General features: G+C 47.3%; 1 protein-coding gene across 1 annotated transcript in view; it reads left to right on the top strand.

Annotated features, from left to right (window-relative positions):
* The window catches only part of msh5 (mutS homolog 5), a 28,037-nt gene extending 6,453 nt beyond the window's left edge, over positions 1-21,584 (top strand). The window contains exons 2-23 of the mRNA XM_066723632.1: positions 195-318; positions 448-549; positions 885-926; positions 2,857-3,184; positions 3,631-3,666; positions 3,852-3,934; positions 4,108-4,153; positions 4,501-4,639; positions 4,936-4,998; positions 5,443-5,571; positions 6,592-6,664; positions 6,843-6,952; positions 7,331-7,411; positions 7,546-7,633; positions 7,717-7,903; positions 8,129-8,255; positions 8,402-8,551; positions 8,820-8,894; positions 9,118-9,264; positions 9,371-9,508; positions 9,703-9,776; positions 15,470-21,584. Of these exons, the coding sequence (XP_066579729.1) occupies positions 195-318; positions 448-549; positions 885-926; positions 2,857-3,184; positions 3,631-3,666; positions 3,852-3,934; positions 4,108-4,153; positions 4,501-4,639; positions 4,936-4,998; positions 5,443-5,571; positions 6,592-6,664; positions 6,843-6,952; positions 7,331-7,411; positions 7,546-7,633; positions 7,717-7,903; positions 8,129-8,255; positions 8,402-8,551; positions 8,820-8,894; positions 9,118-9,264; positions 9,371-9,508; positions 9,703-9,776; positions 15,470-15,581 (2,454 nt within the window). The 3' untranslated portion in view covers positions 15,582-21,584. The remainder of the gene's footprint in view (positions 1-194; positions 319-447; positions 550-884; positions 927-2,856; positions 3,185-3,630; positions 3,667-3,851; positions 3,935-4,107; positions 4,154-4,500; positions 4,640-4,935; positions 4,999-5,442; positions 5,572-6,591; positions 6,665-6,842; positions 6,953-7,330; positions 7,412-7,545; positions 7,634-7,716; positions 7,904-8,128; positions 8,256-8,401; positions 8,552-8,819; positions 8,895-9,117; positions 9,265-9,370; positions 9,509-9,702; positions 9,777-15,469) is intronic.
* Positions 21,585-22,278: the final 694 nt, after the last annotated feature.

Raw genomic sequence — 22,278 nt, 5'->3', positions numbered from 1 at the left:
GTTCATTCAACTAAGACTGCTAAGCAGCCCCTTAAAGTATCATTATTATGATTTATTGCCAGAGGTTTGTTCTCAGATTGAGTGATTAATTGCAGCTGGCTGAGATTAGATGCGAGGCGGTGTGCAAGCTTTGCACCACCGCTGCATACAAAACCAAAAACCAAAACTGCCCTGTGGCGTCTCTGTGGTTGCAGGTGTACCTCAGTATGGTGTTTCACAACGGGCTGTTGGGCCTGTCCTTCTATGACACTCAGGACTATAGTGTTCACTACATGCCCGACACTGTGGACACCAGCAGCCTGCAGCTCCTGGACAGAGGTAACGAATCACCCTGTCTCTGTCTCCCCCCGGTGACACTCTAGTGTAACTGCAGTGTCCGGTCCATCACCCGTCTGTCTCCCCCTCTTTCTCTCCCTTTCCCTCTCCCTCTCTCCCCCATCCTCTCAGTGCTACAGGTGGTCTCTCCCAGGGTGGTGGTCACCAGCGCCAAGCAGGACCACAATGTGAGCAGTTTCCTCAGCAGCCTGAGTAAGAGAGAGGGCTGTGTGTGTGAGACCGGGACAGGGGGAAGAGGGAAGAGCAAAGAGAGTGATCGTTAAACTGGAATTTTACTGGAACCTCATTATGCTTTTCTGCTTAAAATGTCACATCTGATTCTCTCTGTCTCGTGTGTTGTGTGTGTGTGTTTCTGTCTGTCTGTGTTTGTGTGTGTCGGTGTGTATTCGTGTGAATGTGCTGTCTGTGTGTTCGTCTCTCTGTGTGTCCTCGTGGTTGTTTGTGTCTGTGTGTCCTTGTGCATGTATGTGTTATGTATGCATGCATCTGTGTGTCTTTGTGTTTTGTGTGTGTGTGTGTTTGCTTGCTCCCCATAGAAACCAACACAGATGTCAGCCCAGAGGTGGTTCTGTATCCACATATTGACTTTGGTAAGAGATAATGGAACCAAATCACCTATGTGTCTGTGAATGTGTGTGTGTGTGAGAGAGAGAGAGTAATTGCAAGGCAGGATAAACTTGAATGTGTCCAGAGAGAGAGAGTGTGTGTCGGGGAGGGCGCAGGCTACACAGTTCCTTTTTCTATTGTCTTCTTTCGCACTCTCTCTCACTCTCTCTCTCTCTCTCTCTCTTTGTCTCATCGCTGGGAAAGTATCAGTCAGTAGGTCTCACAGTTGGCGGTTTCGGTAACTGACCTCCCTCTTGCCCTCTCCCACTCTCTCTCTCTCTCTCTCTCTCTCTCTAAAATTCAAATTCAAAACAAGCTTTATTGGCATGATATGTTTACACACAAGTATTGCCAAAGCAATTGGGTACATTGAAATTATATACAATAACATTAAGAACTTTACAAATATAAAATGAAATATTGTGTTATTTACATACACTCACCTAAAGGATTATTAGGAACACCTTTTCAATTTCTCATTAATGCAATTATCTAACCAACCAATCACATGGCAGTTGCTTCAATGCATTTAGGGGTGTGGTCCTGGTCAAGACAATCTCCTGAACTCCAAACTGAATGTCTGAATGGGAAAGAAAGGTGATTTAAGCAATTTTGAGCGTGGCATGGTTGTTGGAGCCAGACGGGCCGGTCTGAGTATTTCACAATCTGCTCAGTTACTGGGATTTTCACGCACGAAAAACATCCTGTATGCGGCAGTCCTGTGGGCGAAAATGCCTTGTTGATGCTAGAGGTCAGAGGAGAATGGGCCGACTGATTCAAGCTGATAGAAGAGCAACTTTGACTGAAATAACCACTCGTTACAACCGAGGTATGCAGCAAAGCATTTGTGAAGCCACAACACGTACAACCTTGAGGCGGATGGGGATACAACAGCAGAAGACCCCACCGGGTACCACTCATCTCCACTACAAATAGGAAAAAGAGGCTACAATTTGCACAAGCTCACCAAAATTGGACAGTTGAAGGCTGGAAAAATGTTGCCTGGTCTGATGAGTCTCGATTTCTGTTGAGACATTCAGATGGTCGAGTCAGAATTTGGCGTAAACAGAATGAGAACATGGATCCATCATGCCTTGTTACCACTGTGCAGGCTGGTGGTGGTGGTGTAATGGTGTGGGGGATGTTTTCTTGGCACACTTTAGGCCCCTTAGTGCCAATTGGGCATCGTTTAAATGCCACGGCCTACCTGAGCATTGTTTCTGACCATGTCCATCCCTTTATGACCACCATGTACCCATCCTCTGATGGCTACTTCCAGCAGGATAATGCACCATGTCACAAAGGTCGAATCATTTCAAATTGGTTTCTTGAACATGACAATGAGTTCACTGTACTAAACTGGCCCCCACAGTCACCAGATCTCAACCCAATAGAGCATCTTTGGGATGTGGTGGAACGGGAGCTTCGTGCCCTGGATGTGCATCCCACAAATCTCCATCAACTGCAAGATGCTATCCTATCAATATGGGCCAACATTTCTAAAGAATGCTTTCAGCACCTTGTTGAATCAATGCCACGTAGAATTAAGGCAGTTCTGAAGGCGAAAGGAGGTCAAACACAGTATTAGTATGGTGTTCCTAATAGTCCTTTAGGTGAGTGTATATTTTACATGGTTAGTGTGCTGTGTTGTTGGTTTGGAGACATGGTTGCAGTTCTCTGGCTGTGTGGCAGGCTGTGATGTACTCTGCCGCGATCACGGCGCAGTCTCTGTGCTCCCCCAGCCTCACTCTGAGCCGCGGCTCTGCTGAGCTGGGGGAAGTCGGGGACTCTGGTGGCGAATCTGGGGAAGAAGGCGTCTCTGACCTGTGTGTATCTGGAGCAGGTCAGGGTGAAGTGCGCCTCTGTCTCTACCTCCCCAGACCCACACTGTCTCTCTCTGTCTCCCTCTCTCAGGAGTGGAGGTCAGTAAGCAGAGGCTGCTGTCGGCCAGTCTGCCATTTCTGCCCTCCTCGCTGACAGAGACAGAGAGGCTGCTCTTCCTCTCCTCCTGCCTGCCCCTGGACTGCAATCACATGGTGGGATGCTGTACCTCTCCTCTCTCTCTTTCTCTCTCTCTCCCTCTTTCTCTGCCTGGGTTTGGTTTGATACTGTATTCTGTCTCCCTGGCCCAGGTGCGCTCTGTGGGTGGGCTGCTGAAGTGTCTCGAGAGGAGGAGAGTGGGAGTGGAGCTGGAGGAGAGCAGTGTGGGGGTGGCCATCCTGAGCTTCTCCAAATTCTCACTGTAACGCCCAGCACCGGCCCCCTCTCTGTGTCCGCTTTACTGTGTCCCTCTCTCTTTGTTTCACTGTGTCCCTCTCTGTGTTTTACTGTGTCCCTTTTTCTCTGTTTCACTGTGTCCGCTTTACTGTGTCCCTCACTCTCTGATTCACTGTGTCCCTCTCTCTGTTTCACTGTGTCCCTCTCTATGTCCGCTTTACTGTGTCCCTCTCTATGTTTCACTGTCCCTCTCTATGTCCGCTTTACTGTGTCCCTCTCTATGTTTCACTGTCCCTCTCTGTTTCACTGTGTCCCCCTCTCTGTGTTTCACTGTGTCCCTATCTGTGTCCGCTTTACTGTGTCCCTCTCTCTGTTTCACTGTGTCCCTCTCTGTTTCAATGTGTCCCCCTCTCTGTTTCACTGTGTCCCTCTCTCTCTCTCTCTCTCTCTCTCTCTCTGTGTTGTGTGCAGGGGTCATGTGGTCTACCTGGATAGAGACACCTACAGGTACAGATACGACATTGTACAATACCGACACTATAAATGGCTTTGGAGAGAGCAGCCAATCACAGAGCAGTATTACCTAACGTTCCCAAACCATTTCTTAGACAAGGCAGGTGGGTTGAATGTTATATTCTGTTCCCCTCTCTCTCTCTCTCTCTCTCTCTCTCTCCCCCACTATCCTCTCTCAGTGTACTCCAGATCTTCAAGTCTGAGCTGCACCCATCTGTGTACAAGCTGGCGTCGGGGGAGAAGGAAGGGCTCAGTCTGTACGGTGAGCGTCCAGGTGGCCGGGCCGTGTCCCCCTCGAACGGCACTGCTGTTTGTCTGCTTCAGCTATTGCTTCTGTTGTACCGCCCTCATCCCCCTCCATCTCTTCCTCTCTCTCTCCAATTGTCTCCCCCCTCTATCCATGCTCCTGCTCTCCCTCCCTCTCCTTCTGTTCAGGGATCTTGAATCGTTGTTGCTGTAAGTTCGGCTCCAGGCTAATGCGGTACGTCTCTGCACTGCACACTGAGGACAGAAGGGTCTCTCTCTCTGCATCTGTCAGTCAGTGTTAATGTGCTGTAGTGTCCAGTCAGTGTTAATGTACTGTAGTGTTCAGTCAGTCAGTCAGTGTTAATGTGCTGTAGTGTCCAGTCAGTCAGTCAGTGTTAATGTGCTGTAGTGTCCAATCAGTCAGTGTTAATGTGCTGTAGTGTCCAGTCAGTCAGTGTTAATGTACTGTAGTGTCCAGTCAGTCAGTCAGTGTTAATGTGCTGTAGTGTCCAGTCAGTCAGTCAGTGTTAATGTGCTGTAGTGTCCAGTCAGTCTGTATGTGTGAGTCTTTGTCCCTCTCAGTGACTGGTTCCTGCAGCCGTGTTGTGATCTGGCCCAGCTGACCCGCAGGCAGGAGGTGGTTGAGTTCTTCAGCTCCCCACGCAACGGAGAGGTGCTGAGCACACTGCGGGACTCCCTGAGGAACATCAAGAACATCCCGGTACTGAACACACATCACAGCACTGAACGCACTACTGCACTGAACACCCACTGAACAACACTGAAGAAACGCTACAGCACTGAGCACACACTGTATTTAATCTATTTTCTGAATAGTACTTTGACTGTGTGCATGTCTCTGCATGTCTGCATGTGTCTCTGTTTGCACATGTCTGTGTGCTTGTTTATTTTATGTGTGTGTGTGTATGTGTATTTGTGTGTGTGTGTATTTCTGTGCGTCTGTGTGTGTTTCTGTGTGTCTGTGTGTGTTTCTGTGTCCCTCTCTCTCCTGCACAGACTCTGCTGCACAGAATGGCTCGTTCTCACACCAAAGTGAGCGACTGGCAGGCTCTCTACAAGGTACAGCACACGGTCCAGACTGCCTTTTCACTCCCACTCTCTCTCTTTCTGTGCACAGTAGTCTCTCAAATTCAAATTCCAATTAGCTTTATTGTCATGATGGTCTGCTGTTGCCAAAGCTTTTATCAAATATTCAAACCACACAAATACTGGAAACAAACAACAACAAAATAAACACTATCAAACCCAAAACATCTATAGTTCAGAATATGGATAGAATCCACCCCCCAGTAACAGGCAGGTAACAGACAGTGTGTGGCAGGCAGGGTGTAACACACTGTCCCTCGGGGCGGGATGAGCAGGGTTTCAACACACTATCACTAAGGGTGTGGTGGGCAGGGTGTCGACACACTGTCCCTCAGGGCATGGCGGGCAGGGTGTCGTCACTGAGTCTCTCTCTGTACAGTGCAGTCTCTCCTTCTGTCTCTCTTTCTCTCTCTACAGACAGTGTACAGTGCAGTGTGTATCAGGGACACGGTGCGCTCTCTCCCTCAGTCCATCACTCTGTTTAGGGAGATCTCTGAGGCCTTCAGTGACGACCTGCACTACATCGGCAGCCTCATCAGCAAAGTGGTAAAACAAACACACAAACATAAGAAACATAAGAAAGTGTCCAATCAAGAGGAGGCCATCCACCCCATCGTGCTCGTTTGGTGTCCATTAATAACTAAGTGATCAAGGATCCTATCCCGTCTGTTTTTGAATGTTCCCAAATTGTCTCTTCAGCCACATTGCTGGGGAGTTTGTTCAGATTGTGACGCCTCTCTGTGTGAAGAAGTGTCTCCTGTTTTCCGTTTTGAATGCCTTGAAGCCCAATTTCCATTTGTGTCCCCGGGTGCGTGTGTCCCTGCTGATCTGGAAAAGCTCCTCTGGTTTGATGTGGTTGATGCCTTTCATGATTTTGAAGACTTGAATCAAGTCCCCACGTAGTCTCCTCTGTTCCAGGGTGAAAAGGTTCAGTTCCTCAGTCTCTCAGTAGGACATTCCCTTCAGACCTGGAATAAGTCTGGTTGCTCTCCTCTGAACTGCCTCTAGAGCAGCGATATCTTTCTTGAAGTGTGGAGCCCAGAACTGTCCACAGTATCCAGATGAGCTCTAACTAGTGCATTGTACAGTCTGAACATCACTGCCCTTGTTCTCAATTCTACACTTTTGACAATATACCCTAACATCCTGATTGCCTTTTTTATTGCTTCCCCACATTGCTTGAATGGAGAAAGTGAGGAGTCCATGTAGACTCCTAGGTCTTTCTCATGCATTACACTCACACACACACTGAAACACTACCGTGCCTGAGGAGCCACTGTGTTGTACTGTGCTGTGCTGTGCTGTACTGTGCTGTTCTGTAGCCCTATGGGGGCCAAGTCTGGTCCTGCTGCTGTCTCTGCAGATAGACACTTGAGACAGACACTATTTCAGACACAGACTGTAGACACTGTAGACTGATACTGTCATTCACCCCTGCAGATGCAGTGTAGCGTCATCCTGTAGTCAGACATTGTCAGTCCTGTAGACAGCCTGAATAGACACTGCAGACCTGTGTCTAGGCACCTTACAGAGTCTCTGCACCAAGCCGCTGTGTTTCCCTGACAGGTGGATTTTGAATGCAGTTTGGCGGAGAACAGGTTCACCATCAAGCCCAACATCGATCCAGCCATCGACGAGAGTGAGGGACTGACTGGAGCCCTGTCTGTCTTTACTGCTTGTCTGTCTGCCTGCCTGCCTGGTTGTCAGTCGATGTGTCAGTCAGTCAGTGTGTCGGTCAGTGTTTCAGTCCGTGTGTCAGTCAGTCAGTCAATCAGTGTCTCTTTATTAACAACACATTCCTCCTGCCCCCGGTTCAGAGAAGAGGAGGATGATGGGTCTGCCTGATTTCCTGACGGATGTGGCTCGGCAGGAGCTGGAGCAACTGGACCCCCGCATCCCCTTCTGCTGCGTCCTCTACATCCCCCTGGTCAGGGCCAACCATTGGCCCCCGCCGTCTCTTTGTCTGTCTCTAGTCTCTGCCAGAGCTTGTCTTGTTCTCTCTGTCTCGTTGTCTTTATCTGTCTCTGTGCCACTGTTTCCCTGTCTCTCTCTCTCTCTCTCACTCTGTCTGTCTCTTTCTGTTTTCCAGTGAGGGATAGTTCTGCCTCTCCCTCTCTCCCCTGCTCTTTTCCTCCCATTCATCCCCTTCTCATTCTCCTCCCCCTTCTGCATCTCTCTCTCTCCTTCTCCAGGCTCATCCTTTACCCCTTCCCTCTGCGTCTCCCCCTTTTCCTTTCTCTCTCCTCTCCCCTCTCTCTTGCACTCAGCCGCCTCTCTCCCTCCCTATCTTTCTCTCTCCGCTCAGATTGGGTTCCTGCTCTCTGTTCCTCGGCTGCCCTATATGGTTGAGAAGGAGGACTTCCAGATGGAGGGGCTGGACTTCATGGTGAGACCTGGTGCCAGCTGACAGATCAGTCTTTTTAAAAATGATTATATAGATATAATATTAAAAGCATGTAAATGCATCAATATTTCAGATTTCGCTGATTGTCTCCCCTTCTCCGCCCCCCCGTCCCTCAGTTCCTGTCGGAGGACCGGCTGCACTATCGCTCTGATCGTACCAAGGAGCTGGACGCCATGCTGGGAGACCTGCACTGTGACATCAAGGGTCTGTGTCCCGCCTGTCACACTGTAGTGCTGCCTGTGACTGTGACACTGCCGGGGGACACTGACTCTCCCTCCCTGTGTCAGACCTGGAGACGGCGGTGATGACAGCTCTGCAGTGTAAGGTGCTGGAGAGATCGCCGTGCCTCTACCAGGCCCTGGAATACTGCGCCCAGCTGGACTGTCTGATTGCCATGGCCATGGCTGCCCGGGAGCACGGCTACTGTCGGCCCGCGCTGAGCTCTGAGCCCCGAATACGCATCAAAGAGGGCCGGTACAGTGGCACTGACTGACTGACTGACACTCTGACTGACTGACTGAGTGACACACTGACTGACTGAGTGACACACTAACTGACTGACTGACTGACTGACTGACTGACACACTGGCTGACTGACTGATACACTGACTGACTGACTGACACACTGACTGATACCCTGACTGTGGTGCATTAACAGTGCGTTATGTCCCTCTCCCTCGTCCTCTCTCATTCCCTCAGACACCCGCTGGTGGAGCTGTGTACGGGGGTGTTTGTGTCGAACCCCACGCTCAGCTCAGAGACGGAGGGCAAAGTGAAGATCCTCACTGGACCCAACTCCAGCGGCAAGAGCATCTACCTAAAACAGGTACACTGACCCCTGACCCCTGACCCCACTCTCACTGCTGCTGCTGTTACTGCTAATACATTCTATTGAAATGCCACTTTTATTGTGCAAGAGGGATTGGGGCGGGACTTCTGGTATAATCCCTGTCCCTCTATGGCTGTCTGCAGGTGGGGCTGATTGTGTTCATGGCTCTGATTGGCTCCAGTGTCCCGGCGGCGGAGGCGGAGATCGGGTTGATCGATGGCATCTACACCCGCATGCAGAGCCGAGAGTCTGTGTCTGTGGGCCTGTCCACGTTCATCATTGACCTCAACCAGGTCTGGACTGGAATGGGCTGCCTTTGTACTTCAGCACACTGTCTTTACTGTGACGCACTGTCCAGACTGCAGTGCGATGTGTGTGTGTGTTGGAATGGACTGTCTGTGTACTTTACTGTGACACACTGTCTATTTACTGTAATAATACGCTGTCTATAATGCATTATAAGTCAGTGGGCATCTTCATTAATGTCCCCACCTCTACTCCTCCCTCTGCTTGCACTCTTCTCTCTCTCTCTCTCTCTCTCTCTCTCTCACTCACTCACAGATGGCGTTTGCACTGAACAACAGTACTGGCAACTCTCTGGCACTGATTGACGAGTTTGGGAAGGGAACCAATACAGTGAGAGAGAGAGAGAGTGTGGAGGGAAAGAGTAGAGTGAGAGAGTGAGACAGTAGGGGGAGAGTGAGAGAGTAGAGGGAAAGAGAAAACGGAGAGAGAGTATAGGGAGAGAGAGTGAAGGAGGGGGAGGGGTATGGAGGCAGAGTAAATGTAAAAATGTTACTCCCCACCCTTCCACCCCTCTCCGCTCTCTCTTCTCCTTTTCTCCCTCCCACTCCCTCAGGTGGACGGTGTGTCTCTGCTGACAGCGTGTGTGAGACACTGGCTGTCCCTGGGGCCCCAGCGCTGCCCCCACCTGCTCCTCTCCACCAACTTCATCAGCCTCCTGAAGCTGGGGCTGCTCCCCCCCTCGCCCCTGCTCTCCTGCCTGGTAACACCCTGTCGTACTGACCTCCTGACACTGCCATACACTGCTGTGTGTATTGTACAGTGCTGTGCTGTGTATTGTACACTGCTGTGTGTGTTGTGTTGCACAGACTCTGGAGACAGTGGTCGATGGGGAGGAGTTGGTGTTTTTCTACCAGCTGAAGGAGGGGGTGTGTCAGTCCAGCCATGCAGCCAACATCGCCAGCCGCGCAGGCCTCCCCCCCACCGTGGTGCACAGGGCAGTGGAGGTCTGTCCGTGTGTGTGTGTATGTCTGTGTCAGTGCAGTGATTGAGTTATTTTCGTGTAAGTGCAGAGTGTATATGTGTGTGTCTCATTGTGTGTGTTTGACTGTGTCCGTCTCTCTGTCTGTACAGTGTTTGAGTTATTTTAGTGTAAGTGCACTGTGCATATGTGTGTGAGTATATGTGTGTTTTATTGCAGGTTTCAGAGCTATACAGATCAGGAAAAACTATCAAGCGCATCGATAGACCAGATACTGAGGAACAAACTGACAGGTCAGGCACTGTGGAGAGAGGGAGAGGGGGAGAGAGAGAGAGAGAGCGAGAGCAGAGCAGTCTGTATTGAACTCGATCGCTTCCTCTCTCAAATTCAAATTCACAACAAACTTTATTGCCAAAGGAGGTCCTCTCTCTCTCCCTCTCCCTCTCTCTCTCCAATTTTATTTTTCAAATTCAACGTGCTTTATTGGCATGACCAAAAATAAGTATTGCCAAAGCAATGGTGACAATCAACAGTTTTGAACATATACATGTACATTTGCATACATAAATACACAATATGTAGTTTAAAACAATTAATTGATTAATTTCAATTAATAAAATTCAATCATAGTTCAGAGAGACATAAAATTGATATTGATAGTAATAATTGGGTGTAGCATAGGTGTCACTGCCTGTGTCCAGGGGTGTCCCCTGTGTGAGTGGACTGAGTGTCCACTGTGTCCCTCAGGCTGTGGCAGGCAGCTGTATACTGGGCTGCCAGTAATATGCAGCTGGTCTCCTCTGCCAGTAGGATCGACACTGTCTCTGATTCTGGCAGGTCTGGAAATCTCTTATAGAGATCTGCTATCTTGGGGAAAAATTGTGCTCGTAAATGTTCATATTTTTCACATTTTAGAATAAAGTGCAGCTCTGTCTCAACCTCTCTGTGTTGGCAGTGGGGACACAGCCTGTCCTCTCTGGGCAGCCAGGTCTGCCTGTGCTAGCCCGTCTCGATGGCCAGGCTGTGCTCACTGAGCCGGTATTTGGTCAGGATCCTTTTCTGTTTTTCGTTCGTTATTAATTTAAGGTATTCTGCCAATGTGAAGTGTCTTTTTAGGGCCCGATAGCACTGCAGTTTACTTTGTGCTTGTGTGTGTGTTTCCCAATGGGTGATGTAGTTTTCTTTGTGCTGTGTGATAATTTGGTTGACTCTGATTGTGTGCATGTGTGTGTTGCTGTCCTGAGGCTGGCCGGTGTCGGTGTGTGTCTGTGCAGTGAGCCTGCGGACCAGCTGGCTGAGGGGGCTCCTCTCTGGGTTCAGCTCTCGGCATTGCAGGGCCTTGTGGTGGTAGGAGTGTGTGTCACTGTTTATTAGATGGAGCCAGAATTTAATTGTTCTTTTGTGTATGTTGATTAATAATGGGTATTGGCCTAATTCTGCCCTGCATGCGTTGTTCGGTGTTTTCCTTTGCACCTGTAGGATATTTTTGCATGCAGGGTTTCTGTTGGGTATTTATCCCATTGAGCAAACTCCTGCCCTGTGAGGGGAACCCACACCTCACTGCCATAGAGAGCAACGGGTTGGATTACGGATTCAAATATTTTTAGCCAGATTTGTACAGGTATTTTTATGCTAATTTGTCTCTTTATGGCATAGAAGGCCCTGCGCGCTTTCTCTCTGTGTCTTCACCGCCGTGTTGATGCTTCCTGTTGAGCTGAGTGTGAGGCCTAGGTATGTGTAGTGGGTGCAGTGTTCGATGGTGCTGTTTCCTATAGTGAAGTGGTACCTACTTCCCTGAGGCCTGGCCTTTTTCTGGAATATCATATTTGTCTTTTTCATGTTTACTGCCAGGGCCCAGGTCTGACAGTACTGCTCCAGCAGTGCCAGGTTCTGCTGCAGCCCCTGCTCTGTGGGCGACAGCAGCACCAGGTCATCTGCGTAGAGCAGGAACTTGACTTCTGTGTCATGTAGGGTGAGGCCGGGGGCGTCAGACTGCTCCAGCATTGTGGCCAATTCGTTGATGTAAATATTGAATAGCGTTGGGCTCAGACTGCAGCCCTGCCTCACCCCACACCTCTGAGTGAAGAACTCTGTTCTTTTATTGCCAATTTTAACTCCGCACTCGTTTCCTGTATACATTGATTTGATGATGTCATATGTTTTACCCCCTACACCACTTTGGAGAAGTTTGTAAAATAAACCTTCGTGCCAGATTGAATGAAACAAGCAAATATTTTATTTTTATTTTGGTTGACGTGTTTGTCAATGAGGGTGTGTAGGGTGTAAATATGATCTGTAGTGCAGTGATTTGGGAGGAAGCCAATCTGACTCTTACTCAGGACACTGTGCTCGGTAAGGAAGGCCAGTATCCGGGCGTTGATGATACTGCAGAACACCTTCCCCAGGTTACTGCTCACACAGATGCCCCGGTAGTTATTAGGGTCCAATTTGTCTCCACTCTTATGAATCGGGGTGATCAGTCCTTTATTCCAGATGTCAGGGAAGTGGCCCACACTGAGCACCAGGTTGAACAGCCGTAGCAGGACCTGCTGCAGCTCAGGGCTGCTGTGTTTCAGCATCTCGTTGGAGATGCCATCAGGCCCACAGGCTTTCCTGGGCAGCAGGGCGCGCAGCTTCTCCTGCAACTCCTGCTCAGTAATAGTTGAGTCCAGGGGATTCTGGGTGTCTTTAAATGCCAATTCCATTCTTTTTAGATCCACGCTGATGTCATGCTGAGCTGATTTCTCAGTGTGGTGAATGTTTTCATAAAGTTTTTCAAAGTGGTCTTTCCAAATATCTCCATTTTGAATGGCCAATTCTTCAGGCTTTGATTTATTTAGTTTTTTCCAGTTTTCCCAGAATCTGTTTGTGTTAATGGACTCGATTATTGTCAGTTGCTTTCGAGTGTGTTGTTCTTTTTTTGATCTAAGTGGTTTTTTTGTAATGTTTGAGTGTTTCACAGTAACTGAGGCGTAAATTTGGGTTATCTGGTTGTCTGTGCTTTTGGTTTGATAGTTTCCTCAGTTCCTTCCTTATTGTATTGCACTCCTTATCAAACCAATTCTCCTCTTTGTATTTTGTTGGGATGTTCTTTTTAATTTTCAATTTTGACTGTAAAGCTGCTTTTTCAAATATATGATTTAAGTTTTTTATAGCCAGATTTATTCCTTCTTTACTATGTTGATTTGGGGTGACCAGAAAGGTGTGTATTAGTGATTGGATGTCTTGATTGCTAATTGCTTTCTGGTATTCTTGTGTGCTGTCTGGAGCCCATCTGTAGGAGTGTCCGAGGCTGTACAGCTTGCTGCTGCTGTGCTCTGTCCTCTTCAGGAACACAGTGATTTGGCTGTGGTCTGATAGAGGTGAATGCACTGAGAGAGAAGGGGTCTAGGTCTGTGATGGCATAGTCTACCGTGCTGCTGCCAAGAGCTGAGCTGTAGGTGTATCTTCCCAGAGAGTCCCCCCGGATCCTGCCATTCACGATATACAGGCCCAGTCCCTGACAGAGCTGCAGTAATTGTTGCCCGTTTTTATTCACTCCCCTGTTGTGGCTGTGTCTGAGGGAGCTGATGGGGGTGTTTAAGGGTGTGTGGCCGAATATGTGGCTGTCTCCCTGTGTGCTGGTGAAGTCAGGCAGGCTGCCTGCCCGAGCGTTCAGGTCCCCACAGATCAGCACACTTCCCTGGGCCTGGAAGTGGCAGACCTCAGTCTGGAGGTTGGGGAAGATCTCCTCATTGTGATATGGGGATTCTGAGGGGGGAACATACACGGTGCACAGGAACATATCGGTTTGTGTAGAAATTATTGATTTGCTTATTTTAAGCCATATGTGTGACTCTGCTGTTTTGATGGGGTGTATGGAGTAACTGAGCTCTGCTTTGTACCAGATTATTATGCCCCCGGAGTCCCTGCCGTGTCTGACGGAGGGCTTCTTCAGGGAGGGCACTATGACCTCTCTGTAGCCTGAGGGACAGTGAGTGGACACGTCTGCCCGACACCATGTCTCTTGCAGGATGATGACATCCTTGTCTCTCACTCTCTCTCTGAACTCCGGGTCTGTGCTCTTCAGCCCGAACACTGAGGAGCCCAGGCCCTGGATGTTCCACATGGTGATAGATAAGGATCGCATTTCTTTCTACTCTAATTAATCAATTTATATACTCCTTTGGAATGAGATATATCTGGAAATGTGTGAGGTGAAAAGTAAACAAATAAATAAATAGTAATACTGGTGATATGTAAAAATAGGAAACGAATAAATAAAAATAAAATAAAACCCTCCTCACTTACACTCTTATATACATACGCTTATACACATATATATATATATATATATATACACATATATCTACATATATACCCTCATACATATATACACATATATGTAAGCATCCATATATCTACATAATTTTTAGAAAATATGTCCATATATATCAGTATATAACTACATATATACAGGGGTGATTTTCGGATGTGGTAATAGCTTGTCACCTCCTGCAGTGGTTTTTTTGTTATGCACAGTTACTTATCTCATCAGTCGGGTCCGGATGAGGTTGAGGAGGTGTCGGATCTCCTGTAGCTCCCCGGTGTCGGTGTCGGCCACTCTGCTGATTACTGCTGCGTAGTTGCGCTGGCTGTGCTGCTGCACTGCTTTGTGCATGTTCTGGATGGGCTCCACTCTGGGTCTGCTGTCCTGTGGTCGGGCGTATCCAGGCTGGGGTCTGCGGTGTCCGGGCTGGGGAAGGTGGTGTGCAGGTGGAGGGCGGGGGCTCCCAGAGGCCGCTATCCTGGTTGGCTCGGGGTTGTTCTGGGTGATGTGGGTGCTGGAGACCCTTCTGTGGCCATATGGGGGGCTGGCTGGGTTTCGACCCAGGGCGAATTCTTTGAGTGTCTTTGCAAAGACGCTCACTGCTTGCTTGTGGAGATGGACGTGGTCAAACAAGCTGTGGGCCCCAAGAGTGGGGTGGTGTGCCAGGTGTACATTTGGCATCAGAGCACATCCCAGAGAGATCTCGGCGTTGATCATGTGGATGGTGTTGGGGTAGAAGTCCTTCCTGGGCAGCAGGGTAGAGATGATGATTTTGGCGTGGGGGAAGGTCTGGGTGGCCCTCTCCACCACTCTTCTGATGGAGCTGGCCACCTTGTCCTGCTGGGTCCTCAGGTCGTTTGTGCCTGTGTTTATAATAATATGGCTGGGGGAGCCGAGGCTCTCCTCAAACAGCTGCTGCATGGCCCTCTCTGTGGTCGGACACCAGACCTTAGAGATCTTGCCATCAGGGAAGAGCCGCCTCTCATTTATGAGTTTGCCATTTGAGTCTATCAGCAGGGCTACTTCAGTGTTCTTCTTCCTGGTAGTCTTTCTGCGTGAGGGGGTCTCATCTGTGTTTGGTTCGGCCTGTGTGTGGGGTGCGCAGGTTTTGTGAGTGGTTTCGGGCTCAGGGTGTGTGTGTGTGCTGGATGCAGTGTGTGTGTCTGAGTCAGGGGGTGTGTGTGTGTTGGGTGCACTGTGTGTGTCGGGCTCAGGGTGTGTGTGTGTGCTGGGTGCACTGTGTGTGTTTGGGTCGGTGTGTGTGTCGGGTTCAGGGTTTGTGTTGGGTGCAGTGTGTGAGTGGTGTGCTGTGTGAGAGTCAGTATGTCTGGGTGTCATTGTAGTGGGAGGGCTCTGCACAGTGTGCACTGCTGGGTTTCTTGAGGGCTGGTTGTTGTGGGCAGTGAGTTTGTATAGCTGCTCCCTCAGGCTCTGCACTGTCTTGTCTCTGCATTGCAGTTCCTCTCTCAGGGCCGTCAGCTCCCTCCTCATGGCCTCCCTGTCCTGCTGCAGCTCCCTCACCTCCTCCCTCAGCTCCCTCACTGTGACCTTGTGCTTGTGTTGGACTCTGTTGAGCTGGTCTGTCAGCTGCTCTGTGGTGTTGGAGGTGGTGAGCTTGGCCAGCACCAGCTCTTTTATCTCCACCAGCTCCTCTCTCTCTCTCTCTCTCTCTCTCAGGTGTCGGGCTGTGGTGGAGCAGTTCCTCAGGCTGGACCTGGACGACCCCTCGGTGGATCTGCAGCGGTACATGACCGAGGAGGTGCTGCCCTCCGCCGGACACGCGCTGTAGTGAGGCCCTGCGCACTGTGCCTGCTGCACTGCACTGTGAGCCGGTGTGTCACTCCTTCAGCGCGTGTCTGGACCCCTTCTTCCTCTCTCCGCCCCCCGCTCTCCTCTTGTTTGAGTAGCTTGGCATGTCCGCAGTGACCGGTCTGCCTGTGTTCACGCCGGGCCACAATAAAGTCCCTGTTCAACACAGAGCCGCTGTCTTGTGTTGGTGAAGCATCACTCGAGTGAGAACACTGTCATGCACATCAACAAACCTGTGTTACACTTCAGCCACTAACCTGCTGCCTCTCACACTGTTCCCGATGCACTCGACTGCTAGACTGACAAGTACATCACTGCTACTGCTCCAGCTCTAAAACAGCACTGATATTCACCTGCAAAGTGCCACAGTAACACGTGTCCAATAATTTGTCACGCAAACCATACTGCCACACTCCAGATACTTTACATTGGGCTTCTTACATTATTAGTATTATTATTATTAGTAGTAGTAGTAGTAGTAGTAGTAGTAGTAGTAGTAGTAGTAGTAGTGGTGGTGGTGATAGCCTGTTGCAGTCCATTAATGAGTGTGAGAGTAAATTAGAGAAAAATCAGTGTGTCAGTCATTGTGTCAGTTTGTCAGTCAGTCAGACAGTGCAGGGGTAAAAGTTGTACACAGATTTTTAATTCTGCTCCTGTTCTCACCCATGACCACCTGGTGTCACCGAAGGCACTGGCATGATACAAAGCAGAGTTGTTCCTAAAACATATATGACTGATTCGACTACAGTATAGTAGTGCAATACAGTGCAGAATATTACAAAATAGTGCAGTACAGTATTGTAAACTACAGTAAATTACAATACAGTGTAAAACACTAAAGTAATTGACCAGTTTATTACAGTATGGTGACAGTCTATTGTGCGGTGAACTGCAGTATATTGAAGTACAGTATAATGGGGCAATACAGTGCACAGGACAGTAGTGCGGTATACAGTTCACTACCGTAGTGTATCTTAAAGTACAGCATCTGTCTCTACTCTTTGTACTACTTTCTGTCCCGGTCTAGCCTTATTTGTTTTTCTCCATCCCTTCCTCTTTCTGTAGATGTATGGAGCATTGATCTTTCTTCTGGGATAGATGGGACCTGTACAAACCAGATGGTCTACATCTAAACAGAAGGGGGGCTGATGCATTGGGAGAGCATATGTGCAGAGAAATTGAGAATCTTTTAAACTAGGGACCAGGGGGGCAGGGAGCTCTGACAATGGGAGATGTTCCTCTAAGGAAAGAAACAAAGGGAAACTGCTAGTAGGAAAGTCCTGAAGTGTTTGTACCTCAATGCCAGGAGTATAAGGAACAAGATGTTAGACCTAGAAGCCACAGTGCTGCCGTAGGAGTGACAGAAACATGGCTTACAGAAAATTATAGGGATGAATACAAGTTCAAAGGATACACACAGTTTAGGAGAGACAGGCAAAATTGAATAGCTGGTGGGGTAGCATTATAAGAGGCAGAAGAACTCAAGTTAGATCCCAGTAAGGAAAATAATATTTGTGGGTGAAACTTGGACAAGAGATGTGGAGGATTAGCGGTAGGAGTGTGTTACAGGCCACCCAACTCAGATATTCAGAAAGATGCTGCATTGTACAGTGTAATCAGGACTGCATGTAGCAAGGATGTGGCTGTTATAATGGGGATTTCAATTTCCCAAACACACTGGGAAAGCCCAGTCAGGACTACAGAAGCAGAAACAGAAATGGTTGAGATGATAAATGACTGCTTTCTAACTCAATTTGTCAGGGAACCAACCAGAGAGAGTGCAGGCATTGACTTGATATTTTCAAATGACCAAGATAGAGTCAGAGGGACACTAGTTAGAGAACCAATGGCAAGCTGTGATCACAACATGGTTAGCTTTGAGGCATTCTTTCAAAAAACAAGGTCCAAGTCTACAATTTTAGAAAAGCAAACCTTGAAGGTATAAGGCGGCACTTAGAAGAGGTAGACTGGAGCACACTGGATACAGAGTCAGTTGAAAATGGATGGGTATATTTTAAGAATATACTACTTGAGGCTCAGGAGCAATCTGTACCAAAACGTAGCAAATTGAGGACCACAAAGCAGTGGCCAAAATGGTTTAATAGAAGTGTGCAAAACAATATCAAGAGGAAGAAAATGTTGTATATCCTAGCCCTAACACTTCTTCACACAGTTTTCACAATCTGAACAAACTCCCCAGCGATGTGGTAGAAGCTGAAAATGTGTGAACATTTAAAGTCAGACTGGATAGGATCCTTGGATCACTTAGTTATTAATGGACACCAAATGAGCACGATGGGGCGAATGGCCTCCTCTCAACTGGACACTTTCTTATGTTCCATCACATTTGATTTCTGATGGAAATATGGAGATCACTTACAAGCATTCTTGGTGGGATTTTGCTTTTAAAGGTGCTACTTTCTTATCTGTGTTAATTGTTACTATGTGTATGTTTTATTACCTATGTCCTCTAATATGTACTTATTATAGTGATGTTATCACCATTCGGCGTGAGACATTAGTTTCATGTAATAAGCTTGGTAAATCCAATCTACCTCACAACTACATGTAACAGGCTCATTGACTAAATGTTTATTTGTATTTTGTAATTCCTGTTTTAATTTGTTTTGTTTTTGGTCTGCATTCTTTTTATATTATTGTATTATTTACTGAAAGGTCAAACATCTGTTGAATGTTTTTCCCTCCCAAGGTGGGGACTGTAAGATATTATTTGTTAGAATGTATTTTTCTATACCATCTGGTTTGGTAGAGGAAACAGATCTCCTCCTTGTAGCCCTGGTAGCCCCTGGTAGCCCTGGTAACCCTATCTTTATGACCAGAGACCAAAAGGGACCTGTCCTCTGATTGGCTTCTAGCCAAACTCAAAATGACCCCCACTTCTAAATTACTTTAGCATAAGGCACCCAAGTCATGGTGGTGGCAAAATGCTATTGGTTGGAAGGAAACCTTATAAAAGGGAAAACAAAGAGAATTTGAGTTTCTCTTAACTTCTTCATCCTGCAACGAGAGACAAGACAGAGCTGGAGAGGAGAGACAGAGAGAGACACACCGCTTCCTGCCTGACCAGACTGGCCTATAAGCTGTACTGTGAGGAGAAAGAAGAAAATGGGTATTATCTGTTTCTTACTGTAATCCAGCAGAAGCTTAATATTACTTATTTTCAGTAATATAATTGAATGATATTAGTTTCCTATTTTTGTCAAAATAAATGATTATTGCACATCTGTGACTTGACTGCATCTTCCCTCTAAAAAGAATCTTAAAAGAGAAACCAACTGACTATGAGTTTTCAGTTCAACTATTTATTTAGACTGACTGAAAAACCAAGCAATCCCAAATTCTCTTACAATTGGAATAATTTAATTTTGTATATTTTGAAATTACTCTGCAAAAATATAGCATGACGCATATTGCAGCATTTCTGATTCCTGTAACACACACTGCAGTGCATTCTGTACAGTACAGAGGGACATTCTTGTTTTGTAAAGGAATGTTGGTATGTAAAATATCAAAGATATTTCAAATACAATATGATACATCTAGTAATGCTACCTGTTAGTGATTTTTAGGTGATTGTGTTCTGAGTGACAAAGTGTTCTTGTTGGGAGAGAACTTTGCTAGTGTTATGGTAGAATTAGTTGATTTTGAGACATACATGTACGAAGTGTTTTGGTAGTTTTAGATGTGGATGTGAAATGTACTGTTGTGCTACGCTGCATGTTGGTAATGGCAACTGTGTGAAGAGATTTGAAAAAGTAAATTCAGTATTGAGACATGCGTGTAACCAACTAAAAATCTAACCTGAAATCATGAGACACACCTTAATTGCACAGAGGTGAACTTCATGCAACTAATTATGTGGCTTCTAAACACAATTGGTTTCACCACAATCAGGTGTGTCATAGCAAAGCGGTGATTACTTATGCATTCAATTATTTTCTGTTTTGTATTTGTAATTCATTTAGAACAGTTTGCAGATTATATTTTTCACTTTGTCATTGTGGTCATATTCTGTGTTGATCAGTGGCAAAAACTCCTGATTAAATCCATTCTGATTTCATGTTGTAACACAATGAAATGTGGAAAAGTCCAAGGGGGTGAATAGTTTTGAGAGCCACTGTATATACAGACTGACACACACACAAATATACAGACTAATACACACAGATTCACACACACAGAGGCACACAAACAAATACAGTCTGACAAATATAAACACCCACATATACAGACTGATACACTCTCACATGCAGACTGACTCACATACATGTGCATACAGTTTGACACACACAAACATGCAGACTGACACAGGAGGGAGAAAAGGGGAAGGGAGAGACAGACTGAAGAAATGTAGTGAGAGAGATGGAGGGTGCAGCTGACAGTACAATGTTGATTTGGGTGTGGCTGAACCAACTATTTTTCACGAACTGTTGTGACACTAACACACAAATTGACACACACTCATATAGAACGAAGGCACATGAACATACTAACACCAATACTGATACACACATACACACACTTACACTCTTGTTCTCTAACTCCCTCTCTGTCGGGTTTAAGAAATTTGAATGCTCGGCTTTTGCATATATCTGCTAAAATCAACACTATCTCCGTCTGTCTGCCTCGCGCTGCTTGACTCACTCCCTAACCTTTCCCTCAGTGTGGAGGACAGAGGAAATCCCAAATTTCAATCAGTAAGGTGGACGGATCTGGCTGCAGCTGGACAGGGGGCTGTAATGCGACTATGGGGTGTGCAGTGCTGATTCATTGGATTGTAATTTGTACTCTTTACAGTGAGACACTGTCTGTGACGCATTTGTGAAAGTGTGCTGCAGAAATGACGCTCTTACGCTCTGTGGACAAACCACATCCTTTTGTTAAATTAGTGGCACAGATGCTATGGATGTGGGATGGTATAGAGATTGACATTGCGGTGTCATATTTCTGCCATGCTTTTGTACTCTTGTCTATACCTTGATCAGCTTGATCTGATTCCCTTTCTCTCTTTCTTTTTCTCCCCCCCGTCTCTGTCCCTGTTCCTGTCTTGCAAATCCGGATTCAAATAGAAATTCAAAAGGAACTGCACTGCCATGACTACGTCCCTCTCTGTGTCAGTGTCTGCGTGAGAGTGTGTGTGTGTGTTTGGGTGTGTTTGTCTGTGTGGTGGTGTGTGTATGAGCGCTTGTGTGTGGGTGTGTGAGTGTCTGTGTGTGTGAGAGAGAGTGCCCCTGGCCTCACCCTAAATGACACAGAAGTCAAGTTCCTGCTCTATGCGGATGACCTTGTCCTGCTGTCGTCCACAGAGCAGGGGCTTCAGCAAAACCTGGCACTGCTAGAGCAGTACTGTCAGACCTGGGCCCTGGCAGTAAACATGAAGAAGACAAAGATCATGATCTTCCAAAAAAAGGCCAGACCTCAGGGAAACAAATACCACTTCACACTAGGCAACACTACCCTAGAACACACCTCACACTACACCTACCTGGGCCTGACTATTAGTGCGTCAGGGGGCTTTAACCTGGCAGTGAAGATGCTCAAAGACAAAGCAAGAAGAGCTTTCTACCCAATCAGAAGAAGATTCTATAACATTAATATCCCAGTCAAAATCTGGCTCAAACTAATTGACAGTGTGATCCAGCCCATTGCGCTGTACGGTAGTGAAGTATGGGGTCCACTCAGTCAACAGGACTACACCAGGTGGGACAAACATCCAATAGAGACCCTGCATGCTGAACTCTAAAAACATACTGCAGGTGCACAGGAACACACCAAACCACGCATGCAGGGCAGAATTAGGCCGCTTCCCAACCCTCATTAATATAAAGAAAAGAGCACTGAAATTCTGGATGCACCTGAAGAAAAGTGAGTCAGACTCACTCCAGTACAAGGCCCTCCAAACCCAAGTGTTCAGCCCTGAAAAGAGTCCCCTGAGCCAGCTGGCCCTGAAGCTCACGGCACTGACCCCCGCTAATACTGCGAACAGAGAACAGCTTCAGGTCAGCACTGCTTACCTGCCCCCAATTAGAGTCAACCAAATCATAAAGATAATCAAAACCTCCTATCTGGAACATTGGAACAATTAAACCAAATCCCAAAGTAAACTGGATTGCTATCGGGCCCTAAACAGAGAGTCCAACCTGGCAGAGTCTCTCTTCACTGTCAGAGATACGAAGCAGAGACGGATCCTGACCACAGCCTGGCCAGAGAGACGGGCCGACACAGGCAGAGCTGGCTGCCCAGAGAGGAGCGGCGCTGTGGTCACTGCGAGACAGGAGAGGTGGACACAGAGAGGAGCGGCGCTGTGGTCACTGCGAGACAGGAGAGGTCCAGACAGAGATGCACTTCCTCCTCCACTGCAATAAATATGCCAAAATAAGGGACACATTCTTTAATAAATTCATAAATATTATAAAATCATTCTCTGAATTGATAAATGAAAAAAAATAGCTATCCTCCTGGGGGAGGGACACACAGCCCCCCTGGCCGCCCAATATGTAGCCGCCTGCCACAGCCTGAGGGGCTCACTGTGAAAACATACAGGAGCACCAGCTGTAACTTGTAAACTATAAATAAAGGAAATGTACATGTCTATTAAGATTTTATTTATAAATTGTACTGTTTCAATTTTTTTTTTCTCCTTTTTCTTACCTTTT

Source organism: Amia ocellicauda, chromosome 15 (assembly GCF_036373705.1).
Source record: "Amia ocellicauda isolate fAmiCal2 chromosome 15, fAmiCal2.hap1, whole genome shotgun sequence".
In the NCBI taxonomy this organism is placed as follows: Eukaryota; Metazoa; Chordata; class Actinopteri; order Amiiformes; family Amiidae; genus Amia; species Amia ocellicauda.
Note: the sequence above shows the minus strand (reverse complement) of the source record. Positions and strands in the feature narration are given on the sequence as shown.